Source organism: Lineus longissimus, chromosome 6 (genome assembly GCF_910592395.1).
Source record: "Lineus longissimus chromosome 6, tnLinLong1.2, whole genome shotgun sequence".
NCBI lineage: Eukaryota > Metazoa > Nemertea > Pilidiophora > Heteronemertea > Lineidae > Lineus > Lineus longissimus.
This window is the reverse complement of record NC_088313.1, coordinates 14,498,744-14,517,450: the sequence shown is the minus strand read 5'-3', so window position 1 is coordinate 14,517,450 and position 18,707 is coordinate 14,498,744. Positions and strand designations below refer to the sequence as shown.

At 40.9% G+C, this 18,707-nt stretch overlaps 1 protein-coding gene across 4 annotated transcripts in view; it reads left to right on the top strand.

Annotated features, from left to right (window-relative positions):
• The window catches only part of LOC135488978 (adhesion G protein-coupled receptor A3-like), a 73,870-nt gene that overhangs the window by 31,157 nt on the left and 24,006 nt on the right, over nt 1-18,707 (top strand). For all 4 annotated transcript variants that reach the window (XM_064774017.1, XM_064774013.1, XM_064774014.1 and 1 more), the window contains exons 4-7: nt 3,511-3,582; nt 8,856-8,927; nt 9,391-9,462; nt 9,884-10,044. In XM_064774017.1, the coding sequence (XP_064630087.1) occupies nt 3,511-3,582; nt 8,856-8,927; nt 9,391-9,462; nt 9,884-10,044 (377 nt within the window). The remainder of the gene's footprint in view (nt 1-3,510; nt 3,583-8,855; nt 8,928-9,390; nt 9,463-9,883; nt 10,045-18,707) is intronic.

The window sequence follows — 18,707 nt, the reverse complement described above, 5'->3', positions numbered from 1 at the left end:
ATAAAGCTGCAGGGAAATTTGGTGGTTTACTGTATTGAAATCAACATGGGTTCTCATATCAGTTCATTGACCCCCCAGAGTTCCAAGTTATCGACTTATTTATTGACACCAACCTCCGATAACTCGATACATTTTCCGTAATTAGAAAAGCGTTGTTTTTTTCTCTCGCCTGTTATGGATCGAATATGATACACTGATTGATAGGAAGGCAAATCGATTGAACAATAATGCAATTTTTTTAATAACTTGATGATGTTGTCAGGTGATGGATATGTACCTAGTTTCATGTTGGTTGTTTTCTTAGCGCTAGAATGACATTTTACAAAATTTGTTTGTTTTGACATTTCCTGCCACTGCTTATTGCAAGCACCTAATTGCCGGAGGTATGGAGACCACTTTAGGCTATTGACCACTTGTTTGGGGTATTTATTTGCCATGACACTCGGGTACAAGGGACCGCGGCATTTAGTCTCATCCAACAGACCCTCATCAACTTATCTCATGTTGAGTTGAACCTCAAACTTGTTGTAAAACCCAAGAATTTTAGTTCTTTGAAAGCCACAGCAGTTCGTCCAGAAATACAATCCTCCCCAGGATCGATCCTGGCCGTATTGCGTGGTGGCCAGCAGTGTCAACCACTAGGCTAGGAGGCCACTGAAAATTTCACTTTAATTTTCCAAGGAGACAACCTGTACATTAGTATAGTATTGCTCATCATCCAGCCTCTGGTGATGAAGACCAGGAAGCCATCATTATACACATTTTCCAATTCATTGGACAAAATTGATGACATTACGAAAAACGAGCATCTTGGGCCTGCGCCATTTCTGTAACGGAAAATTACCGCCCGCGGCAAAGTTATGCTTTATGAATAATAACAGTTCCATAGGGCCCGTTATCTTAATAATCTACTTTTATAGGAGATTCGATGGATTTGTAACGGATGTCTATGGAAACCTGTTCGATAACTCCGACATCGGCCCTTAGGCGTATCCGTAAGACTCGATCGAATGTGATATGGCAACATTGTCCAAAAAAAATTAAGATATTGCCTCATTTTTTGCCCTGGGGTCTTCGGTAACAGTTATTGCGAGCTATTTAAGAATCGGAAAAAATCATTCATATTTTTCTTTGCAGACAATTATTTTTTTAGATACTTTAATACAATGGGGGGGTTTATCTCGAAATTCTGAACAAAATCCTGCAGCCAAATTTTCTTTTTACTGATTATGAAACCGCATTATTAGGCCTTCAACATTCTGATGAAGGCCTACAATAGATAAAACCTGGATCAGCCAGTACAACTGGCTGTAGCCAAGCCTAATGAGGGGCACACTCCGATAACCAGCAACATGGTGCATTTGTTATCCATACCTGTCCAGGCCGATGGAGATTTAAGGTAGCAGGAGGAACCGATTTCTTCCCGGAGCCTGTAGGCATATAACTCCACCTGGAGGTATCAAAGTAACTGATATGTCGTATCATCAAGTCCTACCCGAGTTTCTGAATTGAACCCTGTTGCGGGCCCCTATTGTCCACACATTCATCGGGGGGAATCTAGCTAACTGATCTGCGCCAGACTTCTACACAGGAAGTGAGAAGGTACATTTCCACGGTCCGAGAAAATGTAAAAAGGAGGCTGAAGCACTGGTCAATCCTTTTTAAAGTGCATGCAAATTTGCTGAAACTTGGTATGTATAGTATTTGTGTTATTTATCTGTCTACACTACGGCAACATTGAAATTGATATTCAGTACGTATTTTCGGGTTTGGAAATTTTCGAACTCAATTTCAAATCTTAACATATGGTACTGACCTTTAAACACATGTACACAACAACTGACAATATATTCACAACGCATTGGTAAATTTGATCAATTTCTGTCTACCTGTTCACGGAATTGAACCACAAAATTGAACTTGATTCCAACACAATCGCTACGTTTTTTTGGGCGGTATAACTGAATACTTTGCCTGAAGAAACTGGAGAGGTGTTATTATCATCAATGGGAGTACTTCACTAACTATACTGCGGAATCAATTTCGAATATATAATGAAAAAAATGGCATATTGACATATTGAATTTACAGTGGTTTTTGCAGTAGTTGGTGAGATCGAATGATACTACTCAAGTTTCACTGATATAAGACTGCTCCATCAATGAGGGAATCGCAAACTACACTGAGGAATCGAATAAATAGTGAAAAAAACGGCATATTAAAGGTACAGTGGTGGTACTTGCAGTAGTTGATGGAATCAAAAGATATTACTCCAGTTTCCATGATATAAGACTGCTGCATTAATGATAGACTTTATTTCTGAAAGGTGGCAGTTGGTGGTCCAACACATTACATATCTTTTTGCAGATTAAATTGACATGGGATAGACTTGGGCTGGAAGTCTATTTTGCATTGAACCGCCAACAAATACCGCTGATTTATATCGCTCATTTGCGGGACGCTTGAATGTGATGAGTAACAAGAAATCAGCATTTGTTTGGGTCATGCCAAAATAACCATTCCCGAATGTAAAGTGCATATTCACAGAAATGCAATTTCTGCATTGAAAGGGTTAAAACTGTCTGATAATCAGAGCAACCAAATCACTAATTTTCGATCCACACGTTAATCACACATCGCAGGTTAGTAATCTCAAACAGCACCATAGAAAAGTCTCGTACATTGACTCGGACCATCGAGGTGGAAGTCAGTCCAGTAATGGACGTTACTGGACCGATTTCACATTTTAATCGCGATTGATTTTATCCGCCAATCATCTGGGAAACCTGCAGGTTTGAAAAGGGTGGTGAATCGATAATCACTCCACCGTGGAGTCCATCGTTAAAGAACTGGTTAACCGGAAAGTCACACACACAATTTTAGTTTAACTCTTGACAGCCAATCAATTTTGACGTCTGGGATCTTTTCCATCTAACCACTCAGTGGCTGATGGTCATTTTTGCATCATTCATCTGTTGATGAGACGTGGTCGTCATGAATTTCAAGTACGTCGGTCTTCGAGGGTTGAGAGCGACCTTACTTTTCAACGTCCTGACTCACACTCTCACTCAAAGTTTAACCTTAAGTGTGAGCGGGACAGTGTGTACCCCCTCTCTTGTCATTAATTTACAGAAGTTGTTAAATGAAACTAAAAATGGGCAAACAAAATTTGAACTAATCAAGTAGAATTTAAAGTTTATTGAAAACAATTTGAGGAACTGGAACTTGTACAGTATACATGTACAAGTATCAGTTAAAGTCATATGTCCCCAGTTTGATTTAATTGAAACTAAAAGCAAAGCTTGTCAATTTCAGATTGATTCAATGGACAATGATTGACAGCTTTAAAAACACAACTTCCTTACATCAATAAATTTTCCGATCACTCCCCAGCACGCTGGTGATAAATCATCGTCGACTGGATGTAATCAGTGGCTGTGAAAATCAAACCAGCCATCGGTCTGCCGATTCAATGTGAAATTGACAAAATATATCTTTCTGTCTTTGCAGGGACCTCAGCAAAAACAAGATCGCCGTGATTGAACCTGGAGCATTTCTCGGACTCGACAACCTCGAGCGACTGTAAGTGTACTGTTGTTGTATTCAGTGGAACCTCTCTTAGCAGACACCTCTCTATTAAGGACAGCACTTGTCAGTCCCGAAGGTGTCCTTAATAGAGAGGTTCTACTGTATCACACAAATATTACAGGGCTGAGTTGTTCAAAACCACGTTAGCTTTAATGGAGATGTTAAGTCTTAACGTGAACATTTCAGTGGGTTTAACTAAAAGAGATAACATCCTTGAGGATACTTAACCTAACTGTTAGGGATAACGTGACTTTTGTGCTTTTGAACAACCGGGTCCTGGTTTACGTAAGTCAAGAAAACACTTGAATATGTTTTCGCTTTTAAAAAATGCATAAAAGTAAAAAATAGAAAGCAAAAGATCGTTTTGAGTTCTGTGTCAGATTTTGTCATTTGACACATTTCTCTGACAAGGTCTCAATTTCTAATCGATGTTGCTCACTTGGAACAAAACTTTGCGGGTGAAATTTCTTGTCAAGCACGTTTTTGTGACAATTTATCGATAATCTTGCGACAATTTGAATAACGAGTGGAATAATAGCGTGAAGTTTGTATAATTTCATTGCGAATTGATAAGGTTTCAATTTTGATGCTCAGTCTGCCAGCAAGTTGAGTTGCTCGATGACGAATGTAATACTGGAAAGTTTGCATTCTTTTTATTTTCAGGTTTTTCAGGTTGACTGATAAAATGATGGAATTTGTGAGATTGGAGTTCATATGTCCTTTTAAACTACTAGTAAATAATCGCATGTGATAAACAGAAAATGACACTCGTCTTTTTTTCGTGGTTGTCTTGGCCCCAAAAAACCCACTAGACGTTCGGTCTCATGGGTCTCCAGGGTATGACAACCATTCATGTGATATTTCGACACAAAAAAACAGACTTGTGTGGTTTTCTTATTTCGGCAATTCCCACAGAAAAAACCATCCCTCGATCTTTCAAACGCAGCGGTCAACCGTTAACCCCTGCGCATTCCCAATGGACCACCAACGGATGATTAAGTCATCTCAGCAGCGTTAAAAATAACTCACCTGTCACGCTATTAATAGACGTCATGCCGGCACAGTATGCGTGCCAGTCAGCGCATTGACAGACCTGTCAAAATTCTCATAACCTAACGTCATAATTGACACATGTCATTCAGAGCACTATCAGCAAAAATTGATGAAAACATTGATCACAATACCGACGTATATTCGAATAGATTTTATCTCAATCATTTTTGCGAGATTTGGCACAAATAATGCAGCATTCTACACGCTACACGGGATATTTAGAACGGTAAATGAACATTGGCATGAAAGCGGGAGTTGATGAATCCACTTCCTTCTGAACTATTTCCTTGACTGGCCTGGAAGCCGGTGTTAAGAATCCACTTCCTTCTGAACTATTTCCTTGACTTGCATGGAAGCAGGATTTGAAGAATCCACTTCCTTCTGAACTATTTCCTTGACTTGCATGGAAGCAGGATTTGAAGAATCCACTTCCTTCTGAACTATTTCCTTGACTGGCCTGGAAGCCGGTGTTGAAGAATCCACTTCCTTCTGAACTATTTCCTTGACTTGCATGGAAGCAGGATTTGAAGAATCCACTTCCTTCTGAACTATTTCCTTGACTTAGATGGAAGCAGGATTTGAGGAATCCACTTCCTTCTGAACTACTGTCCTTGACTGGCCTGAAAGCCGGTGTTGAAGAATCAATCCACTTCCTTCTGAACTATTTCCTTGACTGGCAGTTGGTATACATGTTATAAGATGGTGCTGCAGTTTCTAACAGAAACAAGACGTCTCCAACAATGTTTTGAGGGCAATATCTTTGAGTTATGACCTTACTTCGATGGCTTGGTTCATCTTTTGAGTTTCGGGTTGGGTGGTCCAAAGTTATATTTTTGAAAAGTTGGTGATTTTTATATTGATTTGGTTGTGAGAAGAGAATATATCATACTCCGTATGGCCAGAGTGCGCTCTGTCTGGCATTGTCAGTTAAAGGTTACAGGCGTTGTCGACTTTATCCCACACCGATGGCCGTCTGCCCCAAACAAAGTGCCCATTGTCTTTCGTTATCGTTTTAATCAACCAAAACCACTGCAAAAATATCATCAATAGAACTCTTCATTTATTTTAAGGTCAAACCAGCCTGTGTGAAACTATTCCCTTTGTTGCCCACTTCGCTTATGAGGTCATTATTCCTCAGATCTTAGCCAAAGGTTCTCAATTTAACATCGATTGTTAATCGATTATCAATATTTATTTATTTATCATCATTTTTCTTCTCTATTCGTCCTTTAGAGAAAAAGTTATTTGTTTGAACTTCGTTAAGAACAAAACAGTATCTGATTCCGGTGTGATGTGATATTCTGCCTTCAGACGTTCGTGTTAGATGATGTTCTTTTGAGCAGTAGGTGACATAAAGGGTAGCCATGGCCTGGGGGGTTATTTAGTTTGCATAAGTTGCAATCTGCATCTTTGGTTTACCTCAAAAAGAATGATAATGTTCAGCAAATTGTAAGGCGGTTGACTCGATTCATATCTAATTGGACTTACAAGCACATATGATTGCCCTAGCCCTAGCTGAACTACCTGGGATGTACACAATCCAACTGCCTCTCAGTACCACTGCTCAACAGTCGTGGCTACCTCTGCCAGCTTGGTACCCATTAACTCATGGGTGGAGAGAAGCAGATTGGGTGAGTGCCTTGCTCAAGGACACAAAGAGAAACAGAGTTGATCCCTGAGAGTGTCAAACCCACAACCTCCTGATTATAAGCCTGATTGTCCTACCTGTCTTACACCCAATCGCGGCTTGGAGATGGAGACAGATAGCAGACACCACACCAAATTGAGGACCTGGGTAGTATATGGTTAGCAAGAGATGCTTGTCGCCGCGTGCTGCGTGGTCAACTCATGATCATGATGATGATGATGATGATGATGATGATGATGATGATGATGATGATGATGATAATGACAGTATTTTTCATCCTAATCACATTTATGATTGGCTACTGATATCACACAGCCAGAAATGTCCAATGATCGAGAAAAAAATGACACATGACAGTGAGATTTGATCGGAGGCGTAAAAGATCTCTGCACGCACACAAGAGGCGGTAAGATCAATGATTGGAAGACGAGAAGATGTCAGTACTGACACCGCCGTAATGATCGACTGCAAAATGGCCACGCAAGCTATTAACGTGTGATGTTGCCAAGTCAGCTGGCTTGGAGGCAGTTAAGGAATTGTTGGGAGATATACAGTCAAGAGTTTTACTCTGCAGATGAGAGATTTTTGTCACATTGGATCAGAATCGCAGGTCGCAGCAACAAAAATCGTTTATGACCTTGTAGTTTCAATTTTATGCACTATTTACAAAAAAACAAAATCAAGTTCAGGATTGTTGCAAAATGACATTCATGCGTCGATGTTTGGCCAAAGACATTGAAAATGCTGTCATCAAAAACTCCATCGAATTGTATCACGATCTGAATTGCAAACGAAATTTGAAACAACAACCAACCTAAGTAAGCTGGAATGATCTCGAGAAAAATCTACTCCTTGCAGTGTAGAATGTACAGGTCTTTGAGCCCACGTTTTGGTGAGATCAACTTCATGACTTGCTTCATCCCAAGTTGACAAGAATCGCTAGTGCATTCACTTGGTTTGATAGAGAAAATGTACACATGTGTTCGAACACATCTTGGTGAATTTAACTAAGCATCTTGCGCTGATCAAAGGTGGCCGTCAACTGGCAATAATGTCGCGTCGAACACCAAGAAAAACATCAAAGTTGTCTTGATAACGCACGTGAATATGAATTACCAAGGGAATGCTGGCACCACTTTGATTTGCCTGTCTCGATATAATGAAGTGAGTGTAGCGGTTTAACCCTGCAAAATATGCATCTTTTATATGACTTGGAAAGATACACAGCGCATCGTTAAAGGCCGACCTTGTTGGTTGAATATTTGAAATTTGTAATTGAATTTGAACATTTCAAATTGTGTCAATACGTGCTGGATATAAATTTCGACAATACCGTTGTATAGACAGGTATACAAATACGTTTAACCCTTTAAGGTTTGAACTCTTTAGGTGGAAAGAACTAAGGTGTTTAAAAAAATCTGGTTCGTTATGTCATTGGCCAAGCAGTGAGCAACCTATCTCATCACAGAGTCCAAGATTGACCTCACCGATTTAAATAATGAATTATGACTTTCCAATTACAGTCGCACCAGGGTTCTTTTTTCTGTTTCCAATTTTAACGAGTTTAAAATCCCAATTATTAATGTCTATGCAAGTAGAAAAATTTGCGATTATTTCCGCTAAGTTTGACCTTATGAAATTTCATAACTTGATTAAAATTAAATTTTCTCACAGACACGTATTAAAGGTTGCCACAGGCCAATACTATTGATACCGTGTGGACACAACTTTCCGTTTTTCCTCCAACTTTTCTTGGTACGGATGCCTCCTATGACGTATTGATCACCAATTAATCTTTTTTAATAAGCACCCCCTAGCTAAGTTAAGAAAATCACGGAAATTTTTTACGTCAGTGAAAGTCTTCAAAGATTTTCTCCATGGTGTTTGTGACTTCTAAAGACGGAAAGGAAATGGTTTGGAATGGGGTGAGAGGAATTCACCCAGGAGGGCCTGATTCTCCGAAGGCGAAATTGTCAACAAAATAAGAAATATCATGAATCATCGAGATTTGAAATGTTAGGAAATTTGGTTCGATTGGAGAATTTGTCGTATCGGATAAGTGATCTTGTAAAGGAAATTAATCATTTCGCTTTGAAGTCCGGGATCTGTAATTGAAAATTTGACCTGCTATCAACCCCATAAACCGGTCGGGAATGGGCGCACATTTGAAGGACTTCCAGTAGGACTGTTACTTCTCATTATTGAATAATTGAGGAAACATCAAACTGCAATCGATATTAGATCTTCCCAAAACGGAATGCAACAGTTGGCCTGTCTAAGATTTGCAAGCCACGTCCCAAACCACCTCTCAACACTTCGAAAATCATTATTAGAGATCAGCATTTGATGTGATGCTATAGGAGGCGGCACGTGGTGGCAAAATGGCACATTATCTTCCTGCTCACCTAAATCCCATGTCAAAGTTGCCCCTTTAATTGAATGCAGAATGTTATTCCCCAAACTTTTGCTGAACCACAGTGGTCAACAACAAAGTTCCAGATGCAGACACTGCAGACTTGTTGGCTCCCCGCATTATTTCATGACGTTTGATGTCTTCTCTTTGCAGGGATCTCTCCGAGAATGCCCTTGGTAATATCAATGCCAGCATGTTCACTGGCCTCGGGAAGGTCACCAGAGTGTGAGTATTATTAACACTTTCAGCATCCAAGTTTCAACCCCAAACACCCCTTTTCAGACTACCAGGGGAAAAAATCTAACAGAGATAGCTATACAAGGTTTTTTTCGCAGCAGCATCCTCAAGACAAGAGCTTGCTGAATCAACAGAGAAAAGATTACTGTGCCCTCTGCCCTCTGCCTGGTTAAAAAAATACAAAAAGTGACCAAAATGACCCCTTTTCAGCACTTTTAGACCCCCTAAAACACCCCACCAAAGTCAGAACCACCTTACAACTGGTTTTTACCCATTGATTAAGTCAGTTCCTTCATCACCCTATAGAAGGCGTTTGTGGCACTTTAACATTGAAGCCTTTAGAGATATAATAAGCGGCTGGAAGGGGGATATTTTTGGCTGGAAAAATTACTTTGATCTACGTCCTCTGGTGCTGAAAGTGTTAAGATAAAGTTGATGTTTGATGTTTCAGGTCGCTGTCCAAGAACCAGCTGAAGACAATTGCAGAAGGATCCTTCCAGGAGTTGGCATCTCTCAAGAAGATGTAAGTCCTTATTCAATATCAACACCTTGGGTGCCTAGCAGCGTAGATCTACGTCTCTCACACCTTATCATTCGGAGCCAATGACGTAGATCTGCGTCAAACTATAGCACCTCTTGCTAAAACCTGGTGTAGACTGGGTGGCCTGGATCCCAACTTGCCCTAGGAGAAGTTTCAATGTGAAAAAGCTAGCATTTTCCAATCTTATGGTCGAGATCTTCATTGAATCGCAGTGCAGCCATGTTGTTTTCTCAGGTGCAACCAACCAAAAACTTACAGGGGCTGTGATGAACGATAGAAGTTGGAGAAAACTTCGCAGTACGGGTGACTTCGGGCCAGCAGTACGCAGTGTACGGGACCAGTATATGCTGGGTGTGGTAGCAAATGTGTTCAGGAATTCACTCATTTTATCCATCTTTTGCAGAGACTTTCAGTCCAATCTCCTCATGTGTGACTGTCACATTCAGTGGATTATCAAGTGGTCCAAGTCGAATGTGAGAATCTCAGACAACACCAAGTGTGCATTCCCAAGAGACCTGGCAAAGCGTCCACTCCGCTCCATGAAGAGGAAGGATCTCCACTGCAGTAAGTTCACGTTTGCAAATATCTGTATCATGCTACGAAGTGTGCGGCATTACTCCTTCTATTGATGTTTCAAGTACAGACACAGCCCCCACTGGCCCCATAAAAGTCTGGATACAGCACACTGACCCCCCCCTAAAAGCCCTGCATTTTTTGGGAACCTTGCTGCCATATCTTTCTTGATCGAAGGTTTCCAGCGTACAGCTGATTTGCGTCTTCCCCTCCCCCACACCGTTGTCGAGGCCGGCAATTACACCCCAAAGCATCATTATTTCTTCACCGTGTTCGCACAACCCACATACAAGCAATGTAATTTCCCTTACTGGTAAAAAAGACATTTTCCTTGAACTTGTCTGATTTAAGGGTTAACTATTGGCACCTAGAACTTGAAATCCTACAGCAATTACCGGTAGACATTTTCAAAAACGAAATGGATGTGAATTTCACAGGGGGTAGTCTGTTGTGTGGAATACAAAGAACCAACTCCCACCTTCATTTTGAAAGAGTTCTAAATGCTACAGGATTTTATGTTTCATCCAAAATGTTGGTACCTATCGTCAACCTACCAGCGTTTCTAGCCTTCTTCTCTCAGTCACCAGTTCTGTTTGGTACTTCGAAAAAGAAATGTTTTCACAGTTTCATGGAGTCAAACTACATTTTAAAAGCTTTTCGTGTCATCTTGGTGCATTATGTGATAGTTTAAATGACTCGAAGAAGTCATGATATTGAGGTTTTGTGTTTACAAATGATTTCTAAAGTAAGAAAGAAATTAACTCAAAATCTTTTGTGTTTAAAAAAATGTGCAGGTTCCCTGGTGATGCCATTTTAAACCTGTCGACACAACACATACAAACATTGAGAAAACACTGCTATAACGGTCATACCAGGGTGTTTCGGAGGCAAAACATGGGAGGGGCATGCCACACAGGAAGAGCTAATGCCAAGGCCGGAAGGTCACCTGTGTCGTCGTTATTAAAGAACTCGAGCAATTGCGGCCGTACAACATCAAAACCCCCCAACTTCAAACAATCAGTTAATTAAACTCACAGATTCAACAATTGAAAGATTGTGGACAATAAGACACATTTAATGAGAAAATTGAAACATTGTTTGACGCAGCTAGGAGGCAGTGTTTCATCAGGATTTAGTCCCAGTATGAGCCGGTTGTGTGTTGTCGCATTTCCTGTGTACGCCCTTTTCAAAGTTAATCTTTTCATCTCTCGATGATGATGCGTGTGAAATTGATGTTTTGATGTTGTGAACCTAGCGTCAAAGTGTCCCCAGGTTGCATTTTGTCTAAGATTCGACGTAAATGGACCACTTCCTGTTATGGGTGGCATTCTTTGTGGTAAGCGTGTGATGTGAATGGTACTTTTGCGTCCTCACGTCGAGGCGTTGGCTTCAAGATGGCTACAATGGTGGTCATAGAGAATATCAATTAGCAATTACTCGGCAGAAGGAAATTAGCTAAGAAAGGTCAAAGATGGCTAAGAATAGTAGCACCTGTAAGTATAATATTGCCAGTAAAGAAAGAGCTCCCCCCAGTCGCGGAGGGAACCTTGGTGAACGCATCGAGGGAAACTCTCTTCACGACAGCTAGAATGTTGGTCATAGAGATTGTTAATTGGCAATTACTCAGCAAAAGGAAATTAGCCAAGAAAAGTCAAAGATAGCAAAGAATGACAGTAGGGTGAAACATCTCCATTGAGGCCATCCTTGGGACTGACAAATGCTGTCCTTAATTAAGAGGTGTCCTGATTACAGAGGTGAAACTCAATGGAAACCTTTTTGTAACCAAATGCAGTGTCCTTAATAGAGAGGGTGTCCTTGATAAAGAGGTGTCTGCTAAGGGAGGTTCCAATGTACCTGTACGTACAGAGTTAACTTTAGATAAAGGGCTTCCACAGTCTACGAGGGAAACTCAGTGAGTGGGTTAGCCAACCTCAAGATAAACCAGAGAGCAGGCATTTTATAGATTCCTACAAATGATTCTGGGCCTCTTCCGTGACACTTTGACCTCCACTGCCTACCTGAACCTGATGCGCATTTCATCGACATTCCCAACAATACGCGAGGAAAAATAAATTCCCCAGTGCGATTAACTTACCTTTCCACGGCAATCACGACAATCAGATTGGCTGCTAAAGAGCAGTCATTGCTTCCTCATTTCCCTCGATCTTTTCGGTCGGATCAGCGTCTATTCAGCGTATCGATGAAAGTGACGATATATCTGCGCTTGAGTCAGCCAAGGCATGATCGTGTTTCGTGACGCTGACTGCACTTTCTAATGAATTAACGATTTCATACTACCTGTTTCTTCTTGTGGCAGATTGCCAGATATTCATTTTCATTTTGATTGGAAATGAACAATTCATCGATAATGCATTGTTCATCTCTTTACAGCCATTTTATTTTTCTTCTTTTTCTTCTTTAATGTTCGCTCTGCACTTTTAGTTAAAAGTCATAGTTTGGGTTTATAGTCTGATATCAACTGTGATAGAAGTACCATCCAACTCCACACTTTGAGTCCAGCCTATCCTAAAAACTTTCGGTAGACCTCAGATGAGCTGCTCAATCAGCGCTACAACCCAAGAATTTCTAACCGATACCCATTTCTACACCTTGGTGGAGTGAGGCAAGTCAGACAAAGAGATCTGTTTTAAGTCTCACGCCGACTGTGGGTTTGAACCAGGGACCTGATGACCACCAGCCAAGAGTCTGAGTCACCAACTAAATCCACAGTGGCTTCAAATTTGAAGGTGTTTCTCTCTAGAGAGTCTCTCTCCTCCAAGGTGTGATGAGCATTTTTGGATGCAACCTCTGTTACTCACCGATTTATTTCTGAAAAATGAGAGCGACGTGAAAAGTTTTTCTCGTCATCTTGTAGCAAACTGGAGTTTCAGATAACCTAATTTGAGATTTGAGAATAATTCAAAAAACAAATCTCATAGGAAACATTATCCAAAGGAGCAACTTTGATCCACAGAGTGACAAGATTAGCTCATGAAGCGTAACGTCAACCTTTGTGAAAACCATCGCATTGTTTCGAAAATCTCAAAGAACGCATCGCGATTTGTCTCGAATATCATCGCGCGTGAACAACATGTTGACGTCTTACCTACAAATGAGAGATATTTCTGCTCGGCGGAGCGGAATTTCTCGCTCGGACAAAGGGCCCGAGGCATGTTGATTTGGAATCTTAACAAGTTGGAAGGAATAGCCTTGGGGTGGGGAGATGCCAGTGACTTCTGTGTCAATATTGATGACGGGGGTATCAGATGGAGCGATGATAATGGAGCCATCGATGGAAATGGCGACCCTTTGTTGGCATTTTTGAGGATGAGTCTTCCTATCTGAATGTCATTGATCTGGATTGAGAGATTTGCTGGTTACAGGGGGGTACCTCTTGGCTGTTGAAGGCTGGGTATAGTGATGGGATGAGCATGATGCTGTAAAAAAATATCGCAGTTTACAAAAACTATGCAGTGTTAAGCAATATTCAAAAGAATGAAATGGTCCAGGGACCATGTGCTCACCTCGGGTCATGTAATGCATGTCATTTGCAGTGGATATGAGGAGGAAAGTTTCTGGCTAGTTTCACCAGTTTTGATTTCATTAAATAATATTTTTCTTCTCGGCTCAATTGCACAAAAGAAAATTACCGGTACCATCTAAGTATAGCATTTTGGTTATAAAGTTGACTGAATTTCAGGGTTATTGAAGAGTGTACATGTCACATTGAAATTGGTTGACATCTGTTCAACAGTTTAGGAGTAATAGTTATCGTTGGATTTCCAAGATGGCGGCCATATTTGTCTTGAGATTTGACTGAAAATTAGGGATATTGATAAGAGTACATAGATACATAATCACATTTAGTTTTGTTGCACTCCGATCATTAGTTTCGGAGTAATAGGAATTTTCAAGATGGCCGCCACGACAGACGCCACGGTATCGTATAAGCTCCCTAGTGGTGAGCTAAAAAGGTCTTGAGGAAAATCTAAACTGGCGTAGCGATAGGAATCTTCTGCTAGCGGTGTAAAAAGTTTGATTGAAAATCTCTTGGTTATTAAAGATAAACGGTTTTCCTCGAAGAGGTGATTTAACGCACGCTAAGGATATTTTTTCATAAAATATTGAATTTTATTTTTGAGTTGGATTAGTTTTGGGGTTTCCTAAATTTCTGTGTCTGCCACTACAAACCATTGCAATTAAAATGTGAGAATGAAAAACGTGAGAAAGCCAGGGGTGTGACCGAGTGAACGTAGAATACAAAAATTCAGTTTTCAATGATGGATTAAATGTGGTGTCAGAGCCAATGACGAATCCGTAACAAACATGTTAAGAAATTTACAAATGCCTCGCGGCAACTTTGGACCTGGCAAATCGAATGTGAAGCAACTTAACATGGAGTATCGCGGATCCGAATCAGGGTATCGCACACAATCAGAATAACAAAGGCAGAGACTAATTTGATTGGGAGAGTTTCAATATTCCTTCAGAGGGACGACAGGCAGATAAATTGAACTTGATGGAACCATCGTGGGTTCGTGCAGTAAGTCCTCGCAACCAGGTGAGACAGACTTTTGCCATCTCATCACCAAACAGCGCTTAGTCGTGCTTGTCACTTTCACTTTCCTCAACCGCTATTGTATGTTGTCATGAGAGGGGCGTGGTCAACTTTGCCTTGGGGTAGAACTCTTCGGGTCTAATTTGAGATCAACATTGGTGTTGACAATATCCCTTTCATGGGTGCTAAAGAAGCCCCCGACAAGCTGAAGAAATCTCTCCCGGTCTCGTCACTAAACTTGGGTTAGTTGTGCTTGTCACTTTCACTTTCCTCAACGGCCATTGTATTTTGTCACAAGAGAGGCGTGAGCAGATTGACTTTGCCTTGGGTGATCATGAGTTTGTCCTGAAAGTCCCTGCGACCTAGTGAAGAAGAACTCTTCCCGTTTCATCACCAGACAGGGGTTAGTCGTGCTTGTTGCTTTCACTCCTCAACGGCCGTCTTTTCTCACGTTCTCAAGATAGAACTCTTCCCTTCCTATCACTAAACTGGGCTTATTTCAGTGTGGTTGTCACTTTCACTTTCCTCAACACCCATTGTCTTTTCTCAAGAGAGGGAGAGAGAGAGGCGTGGTTGGGTACTATTGGCCTCAGGGTAGAACCATCCATGTCAGATTTGAGAGTAACATAGGTTTTGACGTTTTCCTTCCTCCAGTTGTCGCTGTCCAAGAACAACAAAGTTTGCTCCGTTTGACGTCGAATGTTTTTGGCAGGAGCGATGTGACATTTGAGATCTCATGTCCAGAATCCGTTCCCAACGGGGTGATTTTTTCTTTCTCGATGAAAAATTAACGGAATTTCAAAGGAGTGAGATCTGAATGATTACGGGTAGTAGCCTCTTTCTGAATAATTTAAGAATAGAGGAATTCGGAGGTGTGTATGGAATCTTAATGCAGCTTGTGCAGTCAGCGCATTATGCTTTGGCGAAGGCAAGAAGTTTCACTTTTAATCATAGATTATGCTGACTTTTGAGTAGACACTGTTCTGCGTTCTGGTGAAAAAAACATGCAGTATAATATTGTATTTTGCTGCCTCAAACTTTGTGGATATAGGGTAGAGGGAGGATTTGAGTTAAGGAATTAAGAGGAGTGCTTGAAGTCATAAAGATTTCCTCTGAGAAAAAAGTATTTTTGAGCTTTCGAAAACCTATAAGGGTTATTTTTTCAGCCAATACAAATAAGCAGCCATAGAGGTTTTACGGTATCTTGAACAACCACTAAAGCATTTTGAGATTCTGAAAAGCCTTAGAGTTTTTTTGCTGAGGTTTTTTAGAGGTTTTTGCTCTAGGGGTCCCGTCACATCACATCATTTATTCCCAACACATTCCATGATAACCACCCCCTTTAGCACTTATTCAAATCTTCTGACACGAAAACTGTCAACATAAAAAAACGAACGACTCCACCATTACGAGTCTACAACCCATACGAATAGCCTTTTGCAATATCCTGTTCTCACAATATGTAGCTGAATTGAAAAATGCCGGTCAGAACCCAACTCCTAGAGCGTATCAAATGTTTCCGCAGGCGTGCAATCATTTGCATTTTTCTCCGCCATTTCTTTGATGTGCTGCTTTTTACTTTGTGAAAGATAGACGATTGAAAAGTCATGTCTTGGAACATATAGAATTAATGACAAATCACTTTATTTACAGAGCAATATAAGATGACACTCTTCCAAATTTTAACCAGCTGATAAAAGTAATCAAAATCAAAATAGATATCAAAAAAAGATATCTGTCATCCGACACATGTATTCAATAAAAAATACCATAGCTAGAACTACCAGAGACTTTGCACCTTGCATCACGCACACAATCAAAAAAGAAAGAAAAATGTATAACTGCATTATAGATGTACTATGTACGCTGTTGTGAATATTTTTCGATTCATGCAAAAAAAGAAGAAAGAAAGGAAGAAGAGAAAAGAGGAGAGGAGAGTAGAAATGGAAGGAAAAAAGATTGATGCTTCAACAGCTGTGGACTTTCACTCGGAGTTCCCCCAAGGAAATCCTGGGTGATGCCTCAAGGAAGACCCCCCCATGGTTGTCCGTCTTACCCAACGCACAAGAACAACGTCATTCCTCTCGACGTTCACGGCATTGTCCCCGCAGCTATTTTACGCCATTTCCAGAGTGCGTTTTGCTGAACATTATGTGACACTACCTCTTTCGCAGAGCCTGGGGTCGGACCCTCAGGGTCCGTAACGCCAGCCTGATCTTCAGAATACAATGCTCCTTTATCAATTATCCTGTTAAGTTAATCGAAAGATGGCTGCAACATGGCCGAGTTAATGTAAGGTTCGTTGGACCACTGACTCCAGTTGTCGCCCAGCCAACCATACATCTGCAACATTCTGATGTGAAGCTGGAAGCTACTGGGAGCAGCTCATGCGTGAGCTCAATAGATGGGGCTTCGGTAAAAGCCGATTTTATGAAAAGAAGTAACGTTTACATTTTCTTTTGCCGTGGAAAGATGTGAAGACATTTCTTATTCCTTTGAAAGTCATGAAAATACATTTTCTTGAAAGATAGTTATGTGACCAAAGATATGAACAATGATCTAAAGCAATGCACCCAAACTAACGCACCCATGGAAGTCTTTGCCCAGACCTTGCTGATCCCTGGTTCCATGCAGTCACCATGATATCACCCAGTCTCAGTTTTTTGTTTGGTTTGCGTGGTGCTTTTACTGAGATCTAACCAGAATCACCTCGTTCCTATAGTTCCTATTGAGTAAAGTAAGTGCAACATTGATGCAATTTAAACATTAGATGGCCTACCTGGGGATGAGAGTGAAGGAGATGGTGCCCTGAACCAGAAAAATATGAAATGAAGTAGGTACACCTTGATTCCGGGTGTTCAAGGCGGGCCACTTCGTAGGATGGTTCGAATCGTGCATGGAGAATGAAGCTCTGCCCAAATCTACGCAATTGAAGGACCTGCCGCTTCTCAATGTTTCCGGACCTGTAGGGTTAACTGTCTCCGAATGCTGTAGCCCAGAGGCGCGAAACATAACGGGGCAGGTAAGAAAACAACCAATCACCTTTCAGCGCCTGTCGCACTCCTTTCGCTCATTATAAAGGACCACGGCGGCACTTTTGCCCAGGGCTACAGATCATTGACGCGGAAAATGCCCCATCATCTTTCAGGCGAAACTGTTTCAATGGCGAGGAATGCATTTGTGTATTAATTGTCTCTCCGCGATGACAAACTCTTCTAATTACTGAGGATTAATTGTGATGGAAGCAAGAAAAACACTTCAGAGTTAGAGAAAAGAAAATTTCTCCAAGAAAAGGAATGTTTCCAAATATTTCTGTTGACCCGTTAGTATTAGAATATTGCAGGAGAAATCACGCAAACCTACGGACATGACAATTCTCTTGAAAGCTCTCAATCTGCTCTCTCTCTTGGTGCCAATTTTATCATGGTTGATTTCACACAATATAGTTTTTGAGAACAATTGGTTCTAGTCTAAAGCATCCTGAGGAAATCAGGGGGGTTGATGCTCTGATTGAGCGTACTTCCTTTTGCGCTGGCACTTCACTGAATGAGGGCGAATGTCTCGGGAGTTGTGTGCAGGGGCGTAGAAGCGTACATCAACACCTGATTTCCTCAGGATGGTCTCAATGGGTTAATTCTAACGTCGACCCCACACGATTTTCTTCCTTCAACTCGCCCCTTTCACAGGAGATGATCAGACTGAAGTAATATCGTCAAAACTAAAATAGCTATAACACTAATAAAGTTAGCGCTGCATTCAGATGATTCGATTTTTAATAAATCCGTACTGATCATGTTGATAGTGCCTGGGGGTTGGGCTGAGCTCAAGCAAGCCAAAATGACCCGAGGCTATGTTCGCAATTAGCACCAATATGCTCGGGTTATTGCATGGTCATGCACAAGCAACCATACAAATTATGAACTTTTTAATGAAGATTCGGTAACTTGGTCATAAATTTTATGGATTGTTACATTTTTTGGATCATTACGTGTGTGACAGGTTACTGTAGTGTGAGCATTTCATTTGGGTTATAATGTAATGATGAATATTTCAATTTGATTGCAATGAACACGTGTGTAATTACATGTATCTGGGT